The sequence below is a fragment of the Gallinula chloropus genome (assembly GCF_964237585.1).
Source record: "Gallinula chloropus genome assembly, chromosome: 20".
Classification (NCBI taxonomy): Eukaryota; Metazoa; Chordata; class Aves; order Gruiformes; family Rallidae; genus Gallinula; species Gallinula chloropus.
The window spans coordinates 1,878,411-1,903,656 of NC_140105.1; the positions used below are offsets into that span (position 1 = coordinate 1,878,411).

The following is a 25,246-nucleotide window of genomic DNA, read 5'->3' on the forward strand; positions in this document are numbered from 1 at the left end:
AACCCCACGTGTTTCTACAAGAGGTGCATGCGTGGTGGGGAAAGGGAAGGAGGTTTGCCTTCCTCTGGAGGAAGAGAAGTGGGGTGACCGGGATCGCTGCCAGGAGACCGACTGGAGCTGCAGAACTGGCTGGAAACCCCGCAGCGCTCCCAGGGCAGCGCTAGCAGAGCTCCAGTTCCACCCCCCAAGTCCCCATGGGAAGAACCTGGTGGCTCTGGGTGAAGAACTAAGAGTAGAGCAACTCGGTGTGGTGTGGACAGCTTCAATGCAAACACAATCCAGTGGCTGAGTACACGTAAGCCAGGGCAGGGTAAACCCCTGATAATGGAGAGAAAAGGAAACCAAAGCCTGGGAGGGCATCGCCCTTCGCTTCCAGACACTGGCAGCACTTGCTGCTCCTGGCCTGAAGCCCACCAGAACCAACTGGTGTGGGTAGTGCTGGGTGGGAAGAGTCCTGGTGTGGAAAGGTGCCCCAAGATGAGAGTGCAGAGGGAACGTGGCTGTAAGACTGCTTCTGTGCAGGTCTCAAATCTTACCATTGCAGGGTCAAACTCGCGAGAGGGAGAGGAGCACGGCCAGGGGACAGGAGGAAAGAAGAAGGGCTGGGGGCAAGGAGTTAGTCATGCTTAGACAACCTTTACTCGGAGGAGCAATCAGGCCTACCACCTTCCCTGGAACAAACCGAGCTGAGGAAGAAAAGCTGGAAGGAGAAGCCCATTCACTGGTATAACAGCGTTTGCCCAATTCCCTTTCTGCTGCTCTCCCTTCTCCCCTGCACCTGCCTGTCCCTGACCTGATGGTTTATTTGTCCTCTGTCCACTCTGGGATGTTGGCCCCTGCTAAGGCAGCCCGGTACTGCTGCAAGACACCACGGATGCTTTTTATGAACCCCTTGGACAAAGGGAAGAGGGGGAACCCAATATCAGGGTAACCGCTTTTCTCCGGCAGGAAACTCCTGTAGCTCTTTCTCCTTTTCTTTGGTTTCACACTGGGCTGCGAGGCAGAGTCCTGGGCAGCCTTCCCCTCGTCCGTTCGGTCTCTGGCCAGGTCTACCCCCCTGGCTTGGCCTGTGCTCTCCGAGTCTGAGTACTGGTGCAGATCAGCAGCGTTGGGTGTCGAGGTTGTGAACTCCGACTCGTCCAGCTCCTCCTTCCCGTCCAGCGCCGAGTCGGAAAGCTCCGCGGCCGCCCCCTGCTCCGAGCCGCCGCCGCCGCCGTATTCCCCCAGCGACCCCGCATTGTCTCCTGGGCTCTCAGCCAGGGTGCCACAGGAGGAGAGGAGGGAGGCAGAATCCGCCCCGTTGGCCTGTTCGTGGCTCCTCTCCACCAGCTCGTTGGTCTCCAGCCAGGACTCGATGCGGGACACCAGGCGCCAGCCGTGGCAGCGGAAGTGCTCACGGATTTCGTGCTCAAAGACCTCCACGGGCCTGCGGAGCAGCTGCATCATGGACTGGACCACCCGGATCAGGGTCATCTCGTTGTAGCAGCGACTGTTCTCATAGCCCTCCTGGAGGCCCCGGTCACTGTCAAAGCCTGCCTCGTTGTAGTAGGGCTCGTTCACTAGGATGAGACCTGCAGAGGGAAGGGGAGAGCCAGGGGTTACAGAGGAGTGGTACCAGGAATCACCACCCAGGTGTCTGCCAAAGGTGCTCAAGCCCTGCAGGCTCCAAGGTGCCAGCCCTGAGGTATCACAGCACTTTGCCTGCAGCCACGCCAAGCTGGGAGAGGGCTGCAGGAAAAGGCACTGCAGGGAAACCATGCTTTGGCTTCAAGGAGTTATCAGAGGCCAGGCTGGACAACCAGGAACCCACAAGATGTGCTGCACTGGTGCAGCAAGCTTGTGTGAACGGGTCTGTGGCCCTCAGGTAGGGCAGTGGGGATGTCAGAGCTGCCCAGGGTGGCATTCAAGATCCCTGAAGAACTTTCCCCCAGAGTAATGCAGAGAGTAGGTCAAAAGGGAGAAGGTTTCACAGCCCCTTTCCCTTCCCTCCTAGCAAAACCCACACAAACACACCCAATGCTTTTTTCCTCTCTCTTAAATGGTTGAGTTTTTTTTCCCCTCCTCCTCTTAATCAGAACAAAGGCCAATCTTCATTAAAAGGCTTTGAGCTGGCCAGGTCCCACCCTGCCCAACACAGTGCCATCAGACAGCACAGTTCTGAGGCTGAGCACTGTGACAAGTCCCCAGTACCAAGCTGTCCCCTGCACCAAGCTGTCTCCTGCTTGCTTTGGGTCTGATGTAAGGACACACATGCAGCAGCAGCATCAGCACTGCCAGGCTGCTGGCACCCTGCCACCAACTGCATTAGAGCTGGCAGGGCTGAGATTAGGAGTCTTGAGACCCAGGAGCAGGGGGGGGAGAAGGTTCTGCGCTGGCGTCGAGTCGCTCCAGTAAAACATTTAGTGTTCAAATCCTAAATTTGGATCGGTGGCATTATAAATAAGAGAAGGTTTTTCTCCTGGTGACGCTCCTCCCCTCCTCCCTGGGAGGATCCAGAGGGACTCTGAGACTTCAGAGCAGCAGGAATCGCCTGCAGACTCAAGGTGGGAGTCCTTGCTCTGTGTCAAAGGTCTCTCAAGTCACGTGCCTGGACTCCCTGCAGCAGAAAGCTGGCCTTGAGGAAGAGATTTGATTCAGTCAGTCTGCTCTCACACTAGATAGGGCTGGGCTTTGCCCTGCAGCAGGAAGCCCTGAGGCCAGGCTCGCCACACCCCTGATTATTCTGGGTTTCAGAAGGAGCATAAACAGCATCATGTGCAAAAGCATGCCCAGCACAGGGCGGGGGATGACTCAGCGGGGACAAAACACAGCTCAGCTTAGCAACTTCAGCTAACTCTGGTAACAGCTGGGGGCATGGTGGTTCCCCTTCAGCAGCTCAGAAGAGCAAGGGAACTGCTCTGTGCCTAGCTGCCATGGTGAGGAGAAGGGGAGGCATCGTGTCAGGCACCCAGGATGCAGTCAGGGCATGAGAGAAGCTCACACCTTCCACTGCACAACTGGAGGGATGAGGGTGCTGCTCTGCCCAGCAAGGAGAGAGCAAAAGGCAGTTTGGGGGTGGCAGATCCCAACTGTGTCCACCCCCCTCCCCAGCCCACGCCCCCTCCCCTCCTGTCCCACAGGCCCTGCAGAGTGTTTACCTTGGATGGAGATGAGCACTTGAAGGAGGCTGGATTTACTGGTCCACCTTTCTGTCCCCTGAAAGGCACATACACAGGTGTTAAAGGGCTGAAGCACCAGTTTGCTCTCTGACAGCAGTTAGATGAAGCAAGGCCCCAGCTCCCCCACATTCCTATCACTAAGGCCCTGTGTGGCTGGCAGCAGGAACAAGGGGCCGACTGGCAGAGCCCGTGAGGTGCTGGTGTCCCGTTGTACAACCCATCTCTCCATCACCTTCTGCCAGCGCCGCACCCCACCGGGCCAGTTCTGCCTGCAGCGCTGGGAGCCTACACACCAGCCCCTCCCCAGCCTCCCCATCCACCTCCCAGCCCGACACACAGCATTCCCTGGGTGCTTGAGACATTCCAAGGCTCCAGCTGGACTTTGTGCCACACCAAAAGACCTGTCTGCACACAGGGAGCCGAAGCGCAGGAGAACACCCCGTGCTGGTGTTGGTATCTCTGTTCTGTCCAACCATGACATGACCTGGCTGTGCTGACCACAGACCATCAAGGAAGGACAAACAAGAGCCAAATTCAGCCCCTAAAGAAACTAAACCACACCTGACACCTGCTCCAAATCTAAACCAGCCCAGAGTTATTCCCAGCTCAAGCAGCACCCGAGACCAGAAGCCACCCAGGGCTCTGAGCCCAGCAGGAAGCAGCAGGTTCCAAAAGCAGCCTGGCACAAGGGCCGGGCAGGGGGAAGCCTCACCTTGCCTATCCACGTCCCCAGGAGGCTGACACACACTTTGCCGTTGTCGTACAGGTTGGGATTCAGCCTCCCACTGCACTGGGAGAGGTAGCGGAAGAGGGGAGGGACGGCGGGGTAGATGTTGGGCAGCTGGATGTCAAAGAGGAAGAGCCCATCTTCATAGGGCGTGCGTGTGGGGCCCTTGATGAGTGCTGAGAAGAGATCCTGGGGAGAGAGGCAATGTAAGCCAGGCCCTGAGAAACAGCCTCTTGCTTTGCCAGGGTTGGAGTTACAGGAGGGGATGGGATTAACTCAGCCCCAGCAAGACTCAGCTCAAACAACACGTGGGCACCTTCCCCTCGGAGCTGCAGCTCGACTGGCACACGGAGCTTTCCCAGCTCCAGGACAGCCAGCAACCCCCAGCTACTCACTGGTTACACCAGGCCCTTGCTGGCTCCTGCCTCTCCTGCTCGGTGCCACAGGCAGCCCAGTGGGTGAAGCACCCAAAATAAAAGCTTCCCGCAAGGAGGAGCTCCCCCTTGTTTGTCACCCTGACTCAGGGAACCGTGGAAGAGCGGCTTAGGGTAATTAGGGCTGCTGCACACATTCCTGCAGCTCTAAGGCAAAGGATTAAGGCTAAGCAGGGAATTCCAAAGCCCAGCACTAACACTGGGGCAGCACTTGGGAGCAGACACTTGCCATTCGATCCTCGAAGGTTTTCACCATGATGCCATCGGGCAGGGAGGTGGCCAGCAGAGCCATCTCTTTCCGCACGGTGCTGAAGAACTTCTTTGCTTCTGGGGGCTGGAATTCCATTTTCTTGAAGGCATGGGTATCTGCAGGGCAAGGAGGAGACTGAGATTAAAGCCTGCCTTTGGAATCTGCCACGGGTTCCTCACGATGGCAGATCCCTCTCTCCAAAGAGAAGAGAAGGGGGGCCTTGTTTTGGTGCTGAGCCAGGACGCAGCCTAAAGATGATTTTGTTACCCCCACACCATACAGCCACCACAGCCTGCACCCCCCTGGTCCCATACATTGTCCCTGTGCCACATGGGGACACCAGCACATGGCACAAAGCTCTGCAGAGCTCCCCATCATCTTTATCTACACACCTCTGAGGGTTTGGAGGGGTCTGGGTACCTCTCCTCTCACCTCCAGCCCAGCTGCCTGCAGCACCCTGGGCTCTGCTGTCACTGGTGCTCCACAAAACCAGATGCTCCTCTTATTTTTGTCTGATTAACATTGGCACAAGCAAACAAGGACACTCCCCCACCAAGGACACCCAGCACAGGAACACCAGCTGTTCCTGCTCTCACTTCTCAACTGATCCAGCCCTGCAAGACAAGCCTGGAGCTTGCAAGAAGTACCTGCAAAGGAAAGGAACTGATCTCCAGAGCAAGTTACCAAGGGGGACCGAGGGCAAGGCCACTTCTGTGGCTTCAGAGGTCACAGTAGTACCTAGAGATGCCATTTAGAAACCAGGTTAAAGTCCCAGGACAGATTGTGCTACATAAGTTGTCTTAATTTCTCCTCTCCAGTTAACGAGCTGTGAAAAGCACTGAAGGGGAGAGGACACCAGATCCAGGAGGCCTAAAAAGCAAAGGTTTGGGAGAGAAATGCTGCAGGGCAGCAGGGAAGGACAGTACCCCACCCTGGCCTGACAGACACTCACCTGGAGCATACTCCAACACGGAGAAGACTTCTCCCTTGGCACTGGTGAAGGTGACTCCAGGCTTGCCTCCGCTCTGCTGGCACAGCACTGGTGTCTCACTGGGCCACTCTGACCTCACTGGTGTCTGTGCCTCTGCCTTTTCCTCTTTCTTCTCTGTCTCCATGGCTTCCATCTTCTCCTCCTCTGCAATGGCCACGTTATCCAAGGTCTTCTTTAGATTCTCCTGCAGCTTTTTAATATCATCCAAGAACTTCTTCTCCCTAGTGGGCTTTTCCAGCTCCACAGTTGGGGAGGTGGGAGAGCCAGTCAGCAGCTGCTCCACAGTCATATTTTTCAGGCTTTCCAGGATCTTGATGGCCTCCTTTAGCTCCCGGAAGCTCTTTGGGGCTCCGTCCTTGCCAGCTTTCTCTGCAGCAAGATCTGCAACTGCCATAGCCACAGCTCCCTGGACTTGTTCCTCTACTTTTTTCACCTCCTCTGCTGCTGGCTCCTCAGGCTCCAACTCCTCAATTTTTGGGTGGTCGTCTTCCATGAGGCCATTGTCTGTCTCCCAGCTGTCGCTTTCATCCTCCCACTCAGAGGATGCCCCACTGGTGCTGCCATCAACAGAGTCGTAGTCTGACTCCTCGATTTCTGATTCAATGTTGTATAAGTGCTACAGGAGAGGAGAGGTACAAGAGACTCAGGCTGAAGCACAGAGTTTTGGTTGGGTTTAAATGCAAGTCAGTTCTCCCCATGGAAAGGCTCTTTCAACCCCTTCCATCCAGCCAGGGTGGACTGTGATCTAAGTAACAGGCTCATCAGTGACCAGCACAGATTACAAATCAGCACGGCTTCATCCTCCACCTTTCAAAACAGGGCACTGGGGGAAAAGCAGGGCAAGGAGAGCACACTGACACCAAACAGCTACCTGGATGCCCCAGGGTTTCTGAAGGCAGAACTCGTTCAGGGGGTATTGGGTATCCTGTGGGGAGTTAGTATTTCTGGTCCTGCCTCTGCATCAGCAACCATCTTGGCACAGAGCCCTGGTTTGGCTTCCTCCACACTCTCTGCCTTCCACAGAGACAATGCTGGAACCAGAAGCACATTCCCACACCAACTTTCTTCTCCTGTGGCACAGAGCGCTGCTTAAAATTCAGCTGGGACAATGAAGCCTAACCCAAGCTGCTGAATAAGCCCTTACAGAAAACATCCTCTTCCCTTTCACTCCTGGAAGCCAAACCCACCCAAGGTCTGACCCACCTGGTACCCCCACGCTCTGGCACACACTATGCCCCTCACAAGGTTTCCAGACGCTCCAGCTCCAAGCAAGGGAGCAAGAAACACATCATGAGGCTGTGTCAGGAGCCTCAAGATGGAGCATTTTTCACCCCCAGGCTTCTGACACTTGAATGACATCCCAAGAATTCTCTTAATCTTGCAGGATGTGACCCCAGAGGGTGAAGTGCACGGTCACTCAGTTGTCTCATCAAAGCCCTCGACCAGCACAACTCAGCTTGTCCTGTGCCCCCCAGAGACAGGGGTTAGCTGGGCTCAGCACAAGCGACTGCAGGCAGGCAAAGTCATCAAAACTCACTGCCCTCCACGCTAATCCACATCTGAGTTGGAAAGTTAATCAGCCAGTTATGCCATCTTTATTTTTAGAGCTGAGAAAAAGCACCCAGACAGCTCGTCTCCCGGCACACGGACAGGCATTGATAAATCAGGGGGTGATTCTCACTGATAACTCACGCTCCTGACCTCTCCCCAACTCCCTTAATTATGCAGAAGAGCAGAATCGAAGGGCCTGGTGTGACACAGCAGGAGCTGCTGCACTGCAGTGGGAGAAGAGCCCTTTGTGGAGCACACATCAGACCCCCAATTGTGCCTGTGATCCAAGCACATGTGACACCAGGGGGAAGGGAGACAGCAGCCTGCTTTGTATGGCTCTCATCCACTGCCATAGTGGGGGCATTGACTATTCTACTGTAATTAATGCAGAGCTGCTTGGTTTAAAAAGAAATCCCCATCGAGCGTTCTCTGCAGCGGAGGCGGCGGTGTTCCCTGCCACTGTGATGGAGATGGGACCCTACAGGAGCAGGTCTGCTCTCATCTTTAGGTTGTCTGCCCTAATTTGAGGCAACAAGGAGAAGAGGCAACAAGATGAAGCCCTGTGTGGAGCAGTGAGTAAGGTTACAAGGCAGTAGGACAGAAGAGGAAGCCATGGGTTACGTGGAGCCGTGTGCTGTGCCTATGGCTTTACGTTCCCATGCAGCTCCTCCCCACACTGGGGGGAGATTTGGGTCTGATCCCCAGGTTAGCTCAGGTCACAACCTGTGGCACCAGCTCTGCTTCTGGAGGAGCTTCTCCAGCCAAAGAAAACACTACAGAGCCATTTCACAGGCAAGACAGGACAGGCAACTGTCTTTCAGCTGTGCTTTGGTTGGGCAAGACAGTGAACCTGAGCTCAAGTCAGAACTGATGAGCCCTGAGCCCAGAGCAGGAGGTGCTGAGGGCAGGAGCAGGGCTGTGCTCAGAGCTGTGTGGCTTGGGTGCAACAGCCAGCCCTATACTCTCCTACTCTCTATTCCAGAGCAATGACCACCCATTAGCTGCTTGATCCTCCTGATAGAGGAAGGATTTTCCTGTGCTCACAGAATTAGGAAGGCATCTGATCATATGGGAAGGCAGCATGAAACAGAGGAAGATCCCCTTACCCAGTGAAACTCTGCATCCAGGATTGAAACCCAAGATTTAAGCCCAAGATTTGCCACTCAGCCAGGAACTAGAGGGGTATCATGAGCTGGAACAGGACCTCACCTGAGGCAGAATGATAGTCTTGGAGTTATCAGCCCACACCACTTCCACTTTACTGCTGACATCCACGCGAGCCACCTGGCCAACCGAAGGCTGTGGGAACAAGAGCAGCGTGTCAGTCCCCTTCCTCTCCCAGTCCCTTCAGCACAGAGCCAGAAAGGTTTGGAAAATCAGCCATTCCCCAGGCTGGAGCCCAGCCTAAAGCAATGATTGCAGCCTGCTGCAAAGTGGCAGGAGTCCCAGGATCCCATGCCAAGGGGGAGAAGAATCCAACAGATAGGCTTTCCATGAGAAATCCCAAAATGCTGCCATGGGGATGGGGAAAAGTCCCTCTCTCCCCAAGGAGGGCAGGACTAGGAGGGCTGGGCTGGCAGCAGGTTTGACTTCTGATCAGGACCAGGGATGCAGCAGGCAGGGGACACACACAAACAGGACCTTCCCTGGAATGGGGCTGCCCTCTACTGGGGTGCCAGCACCAGCGTCAGGGGCTCCCAGCAGAGCGAGCAGACGTGAGCAGACAAGTCAGGCTTGGCACAGGGTGTGCACAGCAGGGAGCCTGGAAGGAGGTTATTTAGGTCAGCTGAGCTCGGGTAGTCTCATGTTGCTGAAACTGGAACCGCAGCAAGAGCCACGCTCTGTGTTTAACCCCTTTGTAGGGCAGCAGGTTCCAAAGCTGGAGGGTCTATGGTAGAGGAACCTGTTCCCTAGCACAGAGTGTGTCCTCTACAACATAAAACCTTCCTTCCTCCTCCTCCTCCCCAGGAGATGAATCAGCTCAACAAAACTAACACGTACACAGTCACTTGAATGAAAACCAGTCTTCACCTGACAACAGAAACCGGTTTCATGACAAACCCACTCTGACTCCTGCTCAGGAGCCCAGAGAATTCCCTCACCTGAGAAGCTACTCTGCAATCCTACAGAAGAGTTTTATGAAAAGCCCCCAGGCACACCTTTGATTCTTGTCTCAGCTTTGTTCTTGCTCTGCTACAGGCTCTGCCACCAAGGTGAAACCATTTCAAGGTCACATCTCCACCAGGCAGAGACTGGATACGTCACTGACAGCACCGATACAAGAGCAGAGAGCTAGGGGAGGTTTAGGACAGCCGTGTGGGGCCTAAGGCTCAGCTCTCCACTAACCCCTGGTGACAGGGGGGTCACAAACCCTGCCCAGAACCCACCTCCTCCTCGTTGGCCGCCGCCCCGTCCGAGTTGCCGATGCGGATGACGATGTCGGTGGTGCGGAAGCGGAAGTCGGGGTGGTCGGCGATGTCGTAGACACTCACATCCTCCTCCTCCCCGATCAGCTGCAGGGGAGACACCACACAAACCTCTCAGCCCCAGGTGCTGCACAGGAAGAGCTCTGTGCCATGTTTTGCCCATCTTTGGCTACTCCCAGCTGCCTGCGAGGAGCTGCTGAGGTCCCTTCTTGTCACCTCGTCTTGTAGCACATGGGTCGAGGCCCAACAAGGAAAGGAAGCAGATGTTCTGTCTCATCTGCTCACCTTTACCTCAGGTTCCTCAACACTACAACCTAAACATACAAGAACTACATTGCATTCCCTTCTGAACACTCTCAAAGCAGCTCACTGGGGCCCAGAGGGGTAGAGTTTACTTTTGAAACACTCCAGAACAACAAGGAACACTTGACAAAAACCATCCTTCCTTCCATTTCTCCTGGAGGAAGAGAGCTCGGACCCCACAGGTAATGAGAACTGGGTAAAGCAGAGCACACCCCCAGACTGATGTTCTGCTTCTGGATGTAGAGGACCCTGCTCTGTTGAGACAACGTGGTCTCCTTCCTTGCTAGGGCAGAAAGCAGCAGAGCAGCTTTGTGGGGTCTGAGTCCCCCTCTCATGTCCAACAAGACTGCAGCCCACCAAGACTCTGCAAACCAGAGATCCTGCAGGCCCCAAGAAAGAGGCATCAGGCTGACTCCAGGCAACAGCACCTGGCAGAGACAAGCAGGACAACCGCCAGCGATCGATTCTCTTCCCATGAGCTAGCAGAGACAGGGGAAGGAAAAATTCCCACCGTGATCTCCAAAAATCAACTGTAGCAACTTCAGCAAGAAATCTTCATCCCTACCGGAGCCTGACATTGACTATGGGATGTAAACCCTCTGCTTGGTCTGCACTGCCTCGCAGGCATTTACAAATACGAAGTGACATCACCTCCAGCTAAGCTTCCCAGGCCCAAAAGCATGTTGTTGATCCCATCCTCAAGGCCAAACTCCACTGCAGAGCAGACTCCCAGGCTTATCTGTGAAGGTCGTGCTGGTTTGGGGCTGCTTTCTCTGAACTGGTTCCAACAGCAGGCGCCAGCTCCTGCACTTACCTCCACATCATCTCCGCTGGGCTTCAGCTTGAACCACTTCACCACGCAGGTCCGGCCGATGTGGTCACCAGACTGCACGACCCCGTAGAGCCCGGGGTCCTGGGAGCTCTGAGCTTTGGGTCACAGGGGCAGAGAAGAAAATAAAGGAGTTTAGTGGGGGAGCAGAGACTCTGTGCAGCAGCTGGGGCTGTCAGCTCCCAAGCTCTCATGGCTGAGACCTTCCATTCGTGAACGACACGAGGAGAAAGAGTCCTTCCTGCAGAGTCACAACTGCAGCCAGCTAATGAGCTGCATTTTAACCAAGCACAGCGTGAGGATAAAGTTAGATTTGCACTGCACTGGTCTGAACACAGTCCCTTTGGGGCAACTTTCAAGCTCCAAGAGAAAAGAGGCTGTCATCTTAGTGCTCTGCTCTCCAAATTAGCTCTGCTTCAAGGCTGTTGGAGTTTCTGGACAGGCTGGCCAAGGGCTCCTGGAGAGCAGCCCTGGCTGCCAAGCTTCTCACCCAAAAATGTGCTACCCACAAGAGTTCTGCTCCTCTGGAAAAATGGACAACCAAGGTGGGAGGAAGGCAGAATGCAGGCAAGCAGGATGCAGGCAGGTACACCTGCACCACTGGGATCCAACAGCACCAAAGCTGGACTGAGACCACCCCTCTGGGCCTGGGCTGGTACCCAGACAGCTTTCAGACTGATTTGGCTGACAAGGATCCACCGCCCAGCATCCTCAGCAGGGGAACAGGAGGAACTGTGGGCACACCCCATAATGCTTGCAGAGTATGTTTGACAGAGGAATACAGCTTCCCAGAGGCCAAGCTAGATTGGTAGAGCTGCAGCTGATGCCCAACTCTTTCCACAAGCTACACTGAACCCACAATACCAGTCAAACCATTTATCATCAGAAGTGGTCACACAAAACAGGGTTATTTTTTTACTAAACCAGCTTTCCCTCTTCCCAACCAGACAGTATCTTGTGGTCCCCTGCTAGAAAAGGAGCTAGATATTGAGCTCAATATCTGAGCACTTGTACTGTCACCCTTACTAGAATCACCAATTGGTTTGGTGAAGAAAAGGGGTGTAAGAAGGTGCCTCTGGATCCCAAAACCCTCCAAGAGAAGAAATGGAGGGTCACAATAGGGAAGCCTGAGACAGCAGCCTGAGGTGAGCTCTCCATTTCTCCTCTCCTTCTGCAAGGGAGCTCAAAGCTTTTTGTGCTTTCAAGGAGCAGGTGGCCACCCCTACTCTCCAGAAACACTGAGAATGCCAGCTTTGCTCCTTGGCCTTTATTCCTTCCACACCTTGCCTGTAGCCACAGTTCAACTCAGGTATTTAAGGTTCTGACACTGGTGAGAAGCAGCTGAATCACGGCCTGTCCCTTGTTCTGCTCCTGTGCCCACCTCCAGGGAGTGGAGGGGCTGCAGTGTGCGTTAGGAGATCCACACTGAAGAATACTTTGCAATCAGGAGCACGTTTGTTCCCCAAGAGCATTGCTCTGACACCCAATACCTCTTTTGTCCACCACAAAATCCCCAGGGCAGAACTCGTTGTTGTCCAGGTGATGGACCGGGATCAGCTCGTTGGAGCGAATGTTGGTCTCCACGGTGCCATCCTGCCACATCACGTCAGCTGAAGTCATGGTGGTCACCACCTCCACAGCAACCCTGGCAACACAGGAAGGCAACAGCTTACCAGGGGGAATGTACATGAGCACCACCAGAACATGATGCTGCCATCATCAGGATGGATCTCAGCAGCAAGTCAGGAGCCCCTAGCTGCTCCCCGTGGAAGCAGCTCTGTTCTGACAGGTTCTCAGTCACTGCAGATGTTATGGTGCTGCAAGTCTGCACTGCAGGAGGAGTCCACAGGGAGCTGATGCTGAACTCACTTTCATTCCTCGTGGAGCAAATTAGCATCTATCAGCACCTACTTACTACCCCCAGCAGAGGCAAGACAGTAACTTCAAGTGCTTTGAAACTTAAGATCTTCTCCACTGAAAGACCTTCAAGCCTGGCAGCTTGGAGGGTCTGTGCAGTTAGAAGAACATGGGACTAGAAAGATAAAGCTGTGGCAATCTCAGCCCTTCCAGGATGAAAGGAAGGCAGGGCAAGGGGGCACAATGGCAGGACAAGGGGGATGGAGTGAAGCTGAAGGAAGGAAGGTTTAAATGAGATATTAGGGGGAAGTTCTTTCCAGAGAGAGTGGTGAGGGGCTGGAACAGGCTGCCCAGAGAGGGGGTGGGTGCCCCATCCCTGGGGGTGTTCAGGGCCAGGTTGGATGGGGCCCTGGGCAACCTTGTGTAGCTCCAGGCCTGGAGGTTGGTGTCCCTGCCCGTGGCAGGGGGTTGGAGCTCTGTGACCCTTGGGGTCCCTTCCAACCCAGACCAGGCTGGGATTCTCTGATGCAAAAGGAAGGGGGAAAACAAACCCCATAAGAGGCAGCACACCAAACGTGGGGAAAGCAGGAGAATCTTGTTTAAAAGAAAAAAGTTTCTTTCCCAGCTGTCCAAACACACCCATGAGTGTCTCTGCAGCTCAGGAATGAAACCCAGCCATGCAACAATGGAGCACACGCTGGTTCTGCGCTGCACAGCTTGGCAGAGCTGCCTGAAGAGGCAACTGGCTTGGGGCAGGAGGAACAGAGCTGCAGTGCAGCTGGGTGGCCTCTTCTGAGGAGCTGCCACTGCTTCCATCTCTCCTACCACTCACAGCACACTGAATCCTGTGCTGATTTTAGACTCTGTGTTCCTTCTGCTGGGCAGCCCTTCCAGATGGAACAGGAACACTGTGGTTAGGTTGATTCCAAGCCACAAAGGTGATACAATGGGTGAATACAACTGGTTTCCCCAGCCCTGGTTTTAATTAATCCCATCAGAGAAATAAGTTTTACATTGAAATAATATGAAGTTTCTAACAGGGCCAGCACTCAACAGCTGAAATCATCAGGGAAAGAAGCCTGCAATGGGTCAAGTGTGGTGAGTGACACCCAAAGGATGGTTCCTTGGGGAAGCAGGACACATGCACCTGAGGATGGAGGAGTGGAAGGCAGGCTGCCCCAGGAGAGGAGTCAGTCCTGCCTGCAGCACAGTTTATGCAGCTTCACAAACACAGATCAAGACGTGGTATTAATACAGATCTGTGTATCCTCCCTAAAAATAACCAGAGGTCCATGTGCTGCCCAGAGGGGTGCAGCAGGTCACTCACCAAAGGATGGTGAAGCCAGATGCCGAGTCGGCTCCCCACTGTCACCACTGCCCAGGAGCTGACACATCAGATCTGGTGACTAACTGCAGCAAGCCCACCTGCTCTGCAGTTCCCAGCAGGGCTGGCAGCACACCTACCATGGGCTCAGCAGCCTCAGCAGGATACTTAAGCAGTGAAGACCCCTCACACTGAGCTGTGTATGAGCTGTGACCCCTCAGACTGTGACCAGCTGCCACCTGTGCCCTTTAAAGCATCAGCTGGGGTTTCACAGTCAAGCTTCTATTTCTTATTCTTTGCAACACAGTCACCTCTGCAGCATCTCAACATCTCATCTCTGTATGGAGATGCCCAGATGCAGCACAGGAGTCTCTTGGTGGTGTCAGAGCTTTCTCCCCACCGCCTGCGTGGTGCAGAAAGGGAACTGCAAATCAGTTCCCAGGAACTTTATCACACACTCACAGTTCTCCTTTCACTCCATTATTGCCCTGCTGAGGTTTGTGACCTTCAAAATCCAATTTCTCTGAAACCACAAGGCCTAATGAACAGCTCTCCTTGCACAGAGGCAAAGCTAAAACACCCAAACAACACATGACTGAAGTTAGTAGCATCCTCAAACTACCAGACCCCTGGAATGCTGAAAGCATCACTTCTCCAGGAGGATTCTCACATCCTGTTCTGCACTAGCTCATTCCTGATGCAGGATCTGTATACAGCTAAGCAGCCAGGGAAGCCAGCGGGACTGGTGAGCCTGTTGTCAGGCATCTGCATCCCCTGAAAAGAGTTCAAACATCCTCAAGGCAGGGAAAAGGGAAAAGCTGCTGAGATCCAGTCCTATCTCTGAACAGGCAGATACTTGCAGGGCTCCTTCCCCCAGCCACTGAAATCAATTCCTCCAAGGCTCTCAGAGTGCACGTTGTTCATTAAAAAACCCAATAAAAAGCATACTGCTGGCAAAAGTTGCTGCTCTCTCTCTCTCTGGAGCAGAGTCAGGGTAACAGACCACTGCAGCATGAACCCCTGCCAGCAGAGACCTCCGTGCTGCTCCAGAGACAGGTCTCTGAGGGGGAGCTGTCCGTTCCTGCTAGCAGGGGCTACCCACAGCCTCTCTGCAATGAGGTAACCAATTAGTGTCATGTTTAAGCTGTATGATCTTTATTCACCTGTCTCCCTCGCTGCACACAGGCTCTAGTGCAGCCCTGAGATGCTGCTGATGCCCAGAGGCGCAGCTGAAATAGAGCAGCATCAGTGTCACATCACAGGGCCCCAGTTTCACCAGAAGCTGGACTGAGACCAAGCTGCTCTGGCTCAGGCTGCTGCACTCATGGCAAGATAATCACTGCTGGTTATCACCAAATAGTGTCCTAACACGAGGCACGTCATCCTCCACCCAAGCTGAAGAGGGGGTTTAAATTCAGAGCTTTGATAAGGGAGATTCTGGCAGGTATCCATCAGTCTGGAGACCCAACTCACCTGTCTCCTGGCTTAAACTCCCGAGAAAACTTGGTCTTCTTCTTCTTGTGCTTCCTCTTCAAGTTCTTGATGGAGAGAGGGATGCTCTTCTTGCGGCCGGTGCCGCTGCCGCTCTGGGACGAGGCAGTGGAGCTCGCAGAAGAGGTGACAGAGCTGGTGTCATCAGTGTCATCAGCTGCCTCATCGTCAGCATCTTGTTCCATGGACTGAAGCCGGTAGTCGGACGAGCCCTCGTCCTTCAGCAGAAAGGGAGGCTGCTGCTGTCGTGCTGCTGCTGCCCCTTTTTCCTTCCCCATCTCTTCAGGCTGCTCCTCCTTCCTCTCCCCAGGGCTCGGTGCACCGTTGGAAGAGTCATCCAGCTCACACTTCAATCCAGGCTTAAGCTCTTCTGGTTTCTGCTCAGCAGCTGCCACAGACTCTTTGTCAGGGGCATCACTGCTGCCCTGAGACTCCGGGGAGCAGGACATGATCTTCACTATCTGCTTCTTCAGCAGCCGCCTCACCTAGAGAGAGCAGAGCAGGGTCAGACACCCTCTGTACACTCAGCAGTGCACCCCAAGAGTGGGTTAGCTTTGCACACAGAGGAAAACAGCACCCCAAGGGCCTCAGCCCCCCCCCCCCTGCTCCCCTCCACCAGCCCATGGAAAGGAGCTTTGCTCCTTTGGGCTACTTCAAGCCTGTTCTCAGTTTTTTGTTACAGAAGAGGGTGTGTGAGTTACCCTATGTAACAGACACAGCCATGCAGGGAGGCAATCCTCCACACCAGTGGCATCCTGTCACCACGTAGAAGCCACCACAGGACTCATCTGGCTGAGGAAGCAGAGACTTTCTTGTCACAGTGTAACAAGGGTTTAACCAGCAGTTCAGCTCCCTGAGAAACCTGAGGCCATACTGATGAAAATGACACGTGTCCAACAGCCCCAGCTGGCAGCACACAGCAGCTCTGACATGGCTTGGCCCCTGCAAGGTGACATCTCCACATTCAAGGTGCCACTCGTGGCATTAGCTGCACACTTCACCCAGTGCAGTCAGACTCCTGCACAAGGTGACTTCAACACCAAACAGCCACCAACTCTCCAACAGCCACTCCAGGACTCCTGTCTCAGGCCACAGAACTACCCAGATTTCTGCTTTAGAAGCCACAGTGACCAGAAACACTTGGAGAAGTCAACACCTCCCTCAACGCCTCCAACTCACCTTTTTGGCAACGGATCCTTCCCCCAGGACACAGTTCCTCTCTGGGCACTCACAGGTGATCTTTGCAGGTTCCACTTTGTCTGGGAACACATAGAGGCACCTTTCCCCAAGCTGCCTTTGGGCATGGTCAAAGCACCCCAGACGCTTTACCCTGGCAGGAGAGGACAGCAGTGAGCCAAGTGCAAAAGCAGTAACAGAACCTAGAGCCCAGCAGTGACCAGGGCCCTCAGGAGGCTGCTGTGACCTCACGCCAGCAGCACTTCTGGGGTGGCAGAAGCTAACCCACACCAAATCTTTTCCAGGCACACAATTCTAAAGGAGGAGTGGGAATCTCACCAGGGGATGGGTGGGGACACAAAGGGTTTGGGTGGGACACCAGTCACTCCCCTCCCCTCTAGCTCCCCCTCCCAGAGACAGCTGCAGAGAGACATCTGAAGCTGGCACTGGTTGTGGGGTTTGGGGTTTTTTTTGCTGTCATCCAAGAGCTGCTCTACTCCAGCTTATGAACTCCAAGCAGGAACCACACTGCTCTGTGCTATTACTCATCTGACTTTTCCTTCCAAGATTTGTCCAGCCCGTTTCTGCCCCTGCAGCCTGAAGAGGGCACCAGCTGCTCCTGCAGCACCAGCCTGGGTCTGGAGCAGGACCCCTCCACACAAGCAGAAGGAAGAAGCGACTTGTTGCCAGACACCCTTTTCTTTTAGGAATTTGTCAGCTGGAAAGTCACTTGGGGAGGACTGGAAGGGATACTAGCCCCTGAGGTGGCCACCCAAGTGATTTGGAAGCTATTCTGTCACACTTTGGAAGCTGTGGAATATACAGGCACACAAGGAGGAGTATAACTCACTGGAAACAGCAGCACTGTGTCTAACCAGTGGGTGGGTACATCACCCATCGTTTGCACAGCCCCTGGGTGCTGGGAGTGAGAAGGGGTTTGCAGCAGATCTCACCTGGACAGGTTTTCCTGGCTGATGACCGAGGGAGGAGGGCTCACACTGTCAGTACCTCCAGGACAGAAGCTTTTAGTGATCCAAGTAACCTTGAGTTCCACCACCTGTACCTACAACATCAGGAGAGAGAAGGCAAGTGAATTTTTCAGAGGCTTTCCTAGGATCCAAACACTTGCACACAGGGAAGCAGCAAACCTGCTTTCATCATCTAAGATGCCCAAGTGTGGTCTCACCACATCCAGGACCACTACAGTGCTCCCCCTGCACTGAGAGCTTCTACAGTTTTTAATTTCAAGAAAGATGACATCTGGCTTGGGGAAGAAGCTACAGCACATACAAATCAGTGGGCCAGTGTCACAAAGAGACATGGACTTGGAGCTGCTCCCTCTCTCAGCAGTCAGGAGGGTTCCTCCCCTTTTTGGTAGCACAGAACATTAAGTTCAGCAGAGGTGCTTCTGCTGCCCTAACGATGCCAGTCTCTAAGTGTATTGGCACCCAAACACCTTACAGGGCGCCCGCCCACAGGGACCCTTGGGAGGAAAATCCAAACCATGCCCAAAATGAGGAATCTGTTACCTCAGAACAGAGCCACACACATCTGCTCTTGTGAGGTTACCATGGCAAGCTGACTCTGCTCCAAAACGCCCTTCTGTGCAGAAGGTGGCCATGTGTCAGCTTGCCAGCCCTTACCTCTTCCACCACCACTCTGAACTTGCTCTTTGTGCTCAGAACAGGCTTCACACCCGACAGCCACTGCACGCTGGAGAAGACTTTCGAAGGCCCGATGAGCACTTGCCCAGGATAAAAGCCATATGAGTCATCAAAGAAGAGACCCTATGGGGGGAAAAAACCACAACAGCATAAAGGACTCTTAAAATTGAGGACTCCAGCATATATATTCTCTCATTTAGGATCAGGAAGATTAACTGTCACGGTAAAGTCTGCAAGCTGCCCATCTTTTAAAGCTCATTCCTCTCCTCAAGTCAGCCCAGCAGTTCCTATAGCAACCTGCTCTGCCACACATCCTGACTGGACCCTGACTCAGTGGGGGAGAACCAAAAGTACTGCAAGAAGCAAAAGGTGTGGATGTCCTCAGGAACAAGTAGCCAAGGTGGGCTGAGTCCTGGGGAAGAACATCCATCTCTTCCACGCTCGGATTCGAGCACCTGCAGCTTTCAGAGCCAGAGGATGTCTGTCTTCACTCCTCTACTCAGCAAATTAAGTTTGTAAGTATTACTGCTGCCTTAGGTGGATCAGTTAGTATGACAGGTCTTTGAAAACAAAGCAGGAGGGTAAACACAACAATTGCTCTCTCAGAGCTCTTCCCCACTGATAGTCAGCACGACTTGATGAGCTGAAGAGTCAGAACGTGGGGGCGGACAGAGAAGTTCAGGGTAGATAAAACACTGAGCACAAAACTGTATCATCTTGTAATTTGTCAGGAAGGGTAAGAGTGGTGTGACAAGATCCAAGTCAGGTAAGTAGCTAACACAGCGACTCTGAGTACGGGAGTAAGAGGAACACTGGAGACAACTCGTGTTTCAGAGCAAACCACAGGTCTCCAGAGGACTGTGTACATTTCAAAGCAGCCTGACTCAAAACACCACCTCCAAATGGGGTAACCAGAAGCTGGATGCTGCTATGACATCCACTTAGCAAGCAGAAAGTGCACTGCACAACCCAAAGTAGCTGAGACTAAGATAAAGAATATGTAGCAACAAACCACTCCTATTCTGTCCAGACCAGGAACACCACTGTAGAACATCCTATCAGGGTGATGTTCCATTTACTCTTCAAGAACCAGGTATCATATTTTAAGAGGAGTGCAGTTTTGGATCAGAGAGACCCCTTTGGAGGCTGGGAAGGAGAAGGGCTGACTGCACTGCTGCTTCCCAGGAATCTGATAGATATCTCAGGCGACTCCCAGTGCCGCTGCCAGGAGTGCAGCAAGACCCTACTGATGCTGTGTGGAAGAACAGGGACACTGTCAGCAGCCTTGGAAGGTTAGAGAGGTTAGAGCCCCTCCTGTGACACTAACTTCAAGTGAAGATCTGCTGAGGGGTTTATCAGCTGTGATTCATGGCTGTGTTTTTAGGATTAAGTGCCCATCACTTTGCCCTCTCCCCTCCCCCTGATCAGAAGAGCTCTGAGGAAAAGCAGCAGCTCACCGAGTCGCTGACGTGAGGACACACATCGTACAGCTTGGCTCCATCTTCTGTGCTCATAGAACACCTGGAAAGCAGACAAGAAACATGGTCACATTTCCAGAGCCATCAGCCTCAAAAGCAAACAGCTCCAGTTACCTGACACAATCCCAGCCCGTCTGTCTACATGCCCAGCAGTGGATCTCCAGGCCTTTACTATCCCGAGCAGAACAGGTTACAGAAGCTATAAAAGCACTGCCTGGTGTCCAGAGGCTCCATTCAGCATGTAAAGTATAAATAAAGCAGTATGTAGGGTGCCAGGCAAGACTTGTCTGGTCACAAGTCCCCATCCCCTCTGTTATCCACACCGATGCAGGAACCTGAAGGCAATCTGGGAATGCTTCAATGAGAGCTTCATTTCCAGAGCCAGTTCTGGTGGGATTCCCAATGGTTCATCAGGAAGAGACTATGAAAACGGTTACCTCACTTTACACAGCCAGGCATAAGCTGGTAACAGACACCCAGGAAGGGTTTACAGTGCCCCAGTAACTGCAGGGGATACAGAGAGGGAAGAGCAGCTATTTTCCACTCCCTGTTTAACCCACGTGTGAGAGCCTTGGAGCCTGGGGTAACCCAACGCGACAACAGTCACGGTCACAGATGCATCCACCCATCAGCTGTTACAGCTCTTGCTTCACTTGCTTCTCAAAGACTCAGAGCTGGATTGTGGGCTTCTTTTTTTTTTAAACATCAATGTCAACACTCAATTTACAAGACAGATGGGTTCCTCCCCAGCTGCCAGGCCTGGGAGCCTCTTGGCCCTCCACCGGGTCCTGCCTTCCATCAATAAATGTTTGTTGGACAAGACAGGCCCCAGTAGCAGAGCACATGCAGTGAATTCACATGGGGTTTAGCTCCCAAGTAACTGACACACACAAGGAACAGAGTTCAGATCCTCCTGCTGCCTTCACAGAAACACATTAGCCAAATAGTTCTTTCAACATCTCCAGTGAAATCTCTCTCCAGAGACAGGGCTTTGGATTGTGCCTTCGTTGCAAAAACATTCCTGATACAGCTGAAAACAACAGTGGAGAAGCAAAGCTCTTCAACCTCAGGCTGGGTTTCATCTCTGATAAGAAGCAGCAGTCTGCAAGCTGCAACACTTTCACCCACTTCTTTTTAGGTAAGAATCCTCCCTGCATCTCAGTGCAGCTGCACTTGCACTGAGGAGGTCTGGAACAACCACCCCTCTCAAACTGCTCCTTTCCTAGGGGAGCAGCAGAGTTTAAGAGACCAACATGCTTCAGCTGTGGAGCACCAGGCTGCTGGGACAGAAACTGTCACCTTTCAGACAACAGCTTGTCCAGAGGGTGACCAAACCACCTCACTGTTCTCACAAAGAGACGTGTGTGTTCTTCCTCCAGGTCTGAAGATAACACAAGCAGGTAGCTTATCAGCATGTGGACACAGCCCAGCCTGTTTCTAGTTCTTTTGAAACAGATTAGGGTTGGGAAAGCCAAAGGGCACAAGGCTTCAGCAGAAAGAAAAGTACCTGGCTCCATTGGAAAGCTTGAGGATCACCTGGTTCTTCAAATCATAGACCTTGCCCAGCCAGCAGTCATAGGCTATGTAGTCACCATACATGAAAGGCTACAGAGAAAACAGGAAAAAAACCTTAGAAATATCAAGCCTTGGACTTTGAGTCCTTACACAGCACAGAATAGGTAGCAGAGAGGCTTCAGACAGCAGATGGAGATCTCACTGTAAATTACAGAATCATAGACTGGTTTGGGTTGGAAGGGACCCCAAGGATCACAGAGCTCCAACCCCCTGCCACAGGCAGGGACACCAACCTCCAGGCCTGGAGCTACACAAGGTTGCCCAGGGCCCCATCCAACCTGGCCTTGAACACCCCCAGGGACAGGGCATACAGCTCAAAAAAACCCCAGTGCCACCACTGTGGGGTCTCCCCAGTGGGGCTGTCACACCAGCCCACCTCAGTGCAGGAGGTCTCACACAGTTTTAATGCCAACCTAGCCCTTCAAGTCAATTTGGTCTCAGCAATGAGATCAGAAACACAGAACAGATGGGAAGATGAGGTGATGCTGCATCATCTTCATTCCAGGGAGGATGCCTGCAGCAAGTTCAAAATAAAAATGAACTGCAGATGCATCTTGCACAACATGGATGCTTCCCTTGCTCATGGACCTTGAAACACAGCAGCTTCCCTCCAAACCACCAAGCCCTGGCTTCCCAGGCCGTGTTCTCACCCAGATATGTTGCAGGTCTTTGCTGTTGACAGGGTAGAGGATGCAGTTGGTTCCTACCAGCTTCACAGCACACTCTATGTTGACATCAATGACAGTTCCACACTGGCTGTCCTGCAAATGCAAAGGAGACAAAGGGTTTGGCACCTGGGGAAGGTCCTACATGCCCACCTCCCTGCTCCATGCACAAATCCAAAGTGCAGGGACAACTCCTGAGGTTAAACCCTCTTACCCCTCAGACCCTCGTTCTGAAGGTGCATTTCACTTCACCCCCAGACCCCTCAGAAGGTGACCTGTAGTGTTTTCTTCCCAGTTAAAACTTGCAATGGCTACTAAAGCCACCCAGAGACTCCTGCACCTGGTTAAATAAGAGCACACCATCTCAAGTGGTGTTTACTGGCTTCCAGAGCTGTCTGGCTCTTTGGTCTATTCAACTGAGCAGACCTCTGCAGCTCCACAGGACCATCCCACGCTATCCTGAGTCAAAGGCAGGGGTAGATCAACCCCAGAACAAAAGACTCTTCAAGCTCTCTGTGGCTTCTCACCTAAAGCTTGCTTTTGCAGGACATAAGAAGTGATCTTTGCTTGCAGCACATGAAAAAACCCAATAATCTGGCACTTTCAGTCAGATTTCAAGCCAGATAATTTACAGTTGGCCCAATTAAGAGATGGTTGTCAGGATCTCCCTCACTTTTTAGCAAAGTTTTAATCTTTTCTTTGTCCCCAGGAAAATAAGGCATGCTGTCAAGAGCCTTCTGGGGCTGGTTTGGCAGGGAGCACACAATGCACACGTTGCTCACACATATGGTGGGGGTCTGCAAGGAAGGGCTGCTAACCCAAACACTGTCAGATGCAGCAGCTGCCCCAGCCTCCTGACAGCTGGGACAATCGATCCCCTGTTTTATTAAAGCCCACAGGTCCATTAGAAAAGCTGACTGAGGGCCAGCATGACAAACTCCCTGGTATCAGCAACTTCTGAAGCTGTCCTTATCTCAAGCACCAAGGTCTCTGCTCCAACAGGACTCGAGTGTAACACTCAAAGGGCTCATACATGCCCTGTGAGAAGTGGATTTGTTTGCTCAGCCCATTTACAAACACATGAAATATTTAACCAAAGCTTCCACCCAGAGCCTGGGACAGACCTTCTGGGAGTGCAGGACTTTGCTTGTGCTCAACTCATCTGGGGACCAGTAATTAGAGAAAAGACACCCTACAGACACTGTTGGTCCAGGGTAATTCCTGGACAGCTCACTCAGCCTTCTTGAATCATAGAATTCCAGGCTGGTCTGGGTTGGGAGGGACCCCAAGGGTCACAGAGCTCCAACCCCCTGCCACAGGCAGGGACACCAACCTCCAGCCCTGGAGCTACACAAGGTTGCCCAGGGCCCCATCCAACCTGGCCTTGAACACCCCCAGGGATGGGGCACCCACCTCCTCTCTGGGCAGCCTGTTCCAGCCCCTCACCACTCTCTCTGGCCTGGCTTGCCTTCTGCCTGCTGCAAGCCCTCTTCCCTCACCTCACACAAAGCCCCTCTGAGGGGCAGGTCCTGCCCCCCACGCTGGCCAGAGGTGGCTGTGCTGGCAGAGCCCAGGAGCTGTGGGAGGGATCTGCAGATCACTCTCATTTCTTTCTGGAAAGGCTGGGAAGCAAAAGGAGCCTTTCCCAGTGACAGCTCCATGGTGCCAGGCAGCAGCCAAGCTGAACAGAGCCTGCAGCCTGCCCAGGCTGGCAGAAGAGCCTGGCAGAGCTGTGCTGCAGCTCTCACCTGAGAGGTGTTTGCCAGGACCCCGCTGCCGACCTGCCACGGCTGCTGCCGGCACCGCCGGGGCTGCAGGATGAGCCAGGCTTGTGCAGAAGTGGCACCTGCTCAAACCAACCCCACAGCTTCTGCCAGCTCCAGCACAGCCACCTACCCTGCTTCTCCTCCAGATTAAGCTCAGTTAAGCAGTCCCAGTCCATCCTCTGGCAGCTCAGGGCCTGTGGTTTAGATTTCTCTTTACCTGAAGAAAGGTTCCTTGCCCTACACTGAGCTCTTCAGAATTAATTCCTCCTTTACCAGTAGCCAACAGGACAGCAGCTCTGAGACACAATACAGTCCTGTGGTTTCTGTGGATGACCTTGTCTCCAGGCCTAAACTCTCCTCTTTTATTGATGGTGAAAGAATAACAAGCAATAAAACCAGGAGAGGGGTGACTGACATAAGCCAACACCCTCTGTCCATTCTCCAAGCGACAGTTCCTCCTCATGAGTCAATGTCTCACACCAGAATTAAGAGTGCTCCTTCTGGAACCCTGATGGTACTCACCATGCTGCAGATACTGAACGTTTCAGCAGTGAATGGATGGGGAAGTGACCCTCTGCCTTCCCCAGAGACAAAGCATCTCCCATCTGAGAGAAGAGCAGCTCAGCAAGCGTAGACTTCAATCCTGTGTCATCTTCTACCATCCTTCTACTCCTTCCCTCAACACTCCTTAATAAGGGGATCTTTACACCACTCTTATCCCTCTATTTCAAAGGGACAGCACAGCCCAGCAACCCCCCAAAGCACCAAAATCCAGGTGCCTGACAGATCACAGACCTGCTTCTCACCTCTCCCCAGAGTGAGCGTATCGCCTGGAAAGATGAGCTGCCCCTTTTCCCACTCCTCACCCAGCTGGGTCAGCCTTACAGACCCAAGTGCCCTCAGAGAAAGTGATCTCACTTACACATCACCCCCTGAAGCTGCCTCCCCACACACCCAGTCCCTGATGGGCAGCACACTGAATTGAGCCAGCTCTCTCCTCTTGAGGAACAGAGGATTTGAGTCCTTCATGCTCAAGGTTAACAAGCAGCCCTGAGAGTGTGGGGAATGCAGAGTGAGTTCCACACTGTACATTTGCCAGGCCAACTGGTGCAGGGCAACCATCCCACATCCTCAATTTGGCAGGCTGACACTCACAGATTTTCTATTTTAAACACTCCTGCAATTTTTGAAAGGCACCTGATGGACAAGTGAAGGGTTTTTTGGGGTAGAAGGGGTTTATGATCTCATTTACCGCTGGCATTTAAATCATACTTGAGGGTAAAGGTGGAGTCTAAGTCACCTTCAGATCCACTATGCTTCTGAATAGAAAGAGTCATTCCCTTGCCAGCCCATCAATTAGAAAAATGAAGTTATCAGCCTCTAGTAGAAATGGTCAAGCCAAAGCCAGTGTTTAAACAGGCAGACAGACATAAATGAGTGTGCAAAATCACCAGTGGGTTACAACCCACTGATGCACACACAGCAAGGCAGAGAAGCCAATTTCTGCCCAGATGAGTATGGGAATCACAAGCAAAAGCAGCACATCCATGTTTGCCAAAGAGGAGAGAGAACAACTCTGTC

The 25,246-nt window shown here is 53.1% G+C and overlaps 1 protein-coding gene across 1 annotated transcript in view; it reads right to left on the reverse strand.

Annotated features, from left to right (window-relative positions):
- Positions 1-436: 436 nt before the first annotated feature.
- The window catches only part of UBE2O (ubiquitin conjugating enzyme E2 O), a gene marked incomplete at its 5' end in the record, with an annotated part of 59,625 nt that continues 34,815 nt past the window's right edge, over positions 437-25,246 (reverse strand). The window contains 16 exons of the mRNA XM_084273643.1: positions 437-1,571; positions 3,138-3,195; positions 3,871-4,074; positions 4,549-4,685; positions 5,522-6,176; positions 8,321-8,410; positions 9,499-9,624; positions 10,655-10,767; positions 12,160-12,314; positions 15,324-15,826; positions 16,521-16,671; positions 17,471-17,580; positions 18,161-18,304; positions 19,639-19,702; positions 21,167-21,264; positions 21,885-21,995. Coding sequence (XP_084129769.1) covers positions 802-1,571; positions 3,138-3,195; positions 3,871-4,074; positions 4,549-4,685; positions 5,522-6,176; positions 8,321-8,410; positions 9,499-9,624; positions 10,655-10,767; positions 12,160-12,314; positions 15,324-15,826; positions 16,521-16,671; positions 17,471-17,580; positions 18,161-18,304; positions 19,639-19,702; positions 21,167-21,264; positions 21,885-21,995 — 3,489 coding nt within the window. The 3' untranslated portion in view covers positions 437-801. The remainder of the gene's footprint in view (positions 1,572-3,137; positions 3,196-3,870; positions 4,075-4,548; positions 4,686-5,521; positions 6,177-8,320; positions 8,411-9,498; positions 9,625-10,654; positions 10,768-12,159; positions 12,315-15,323; positions 15,827-16,520; positions 16,672-17,470; positions 17,581-18,160; positions 18,305-19,638; positions 19,703-21,166; positions 21,265-21,884; positions 21,996-25,246) is intronic.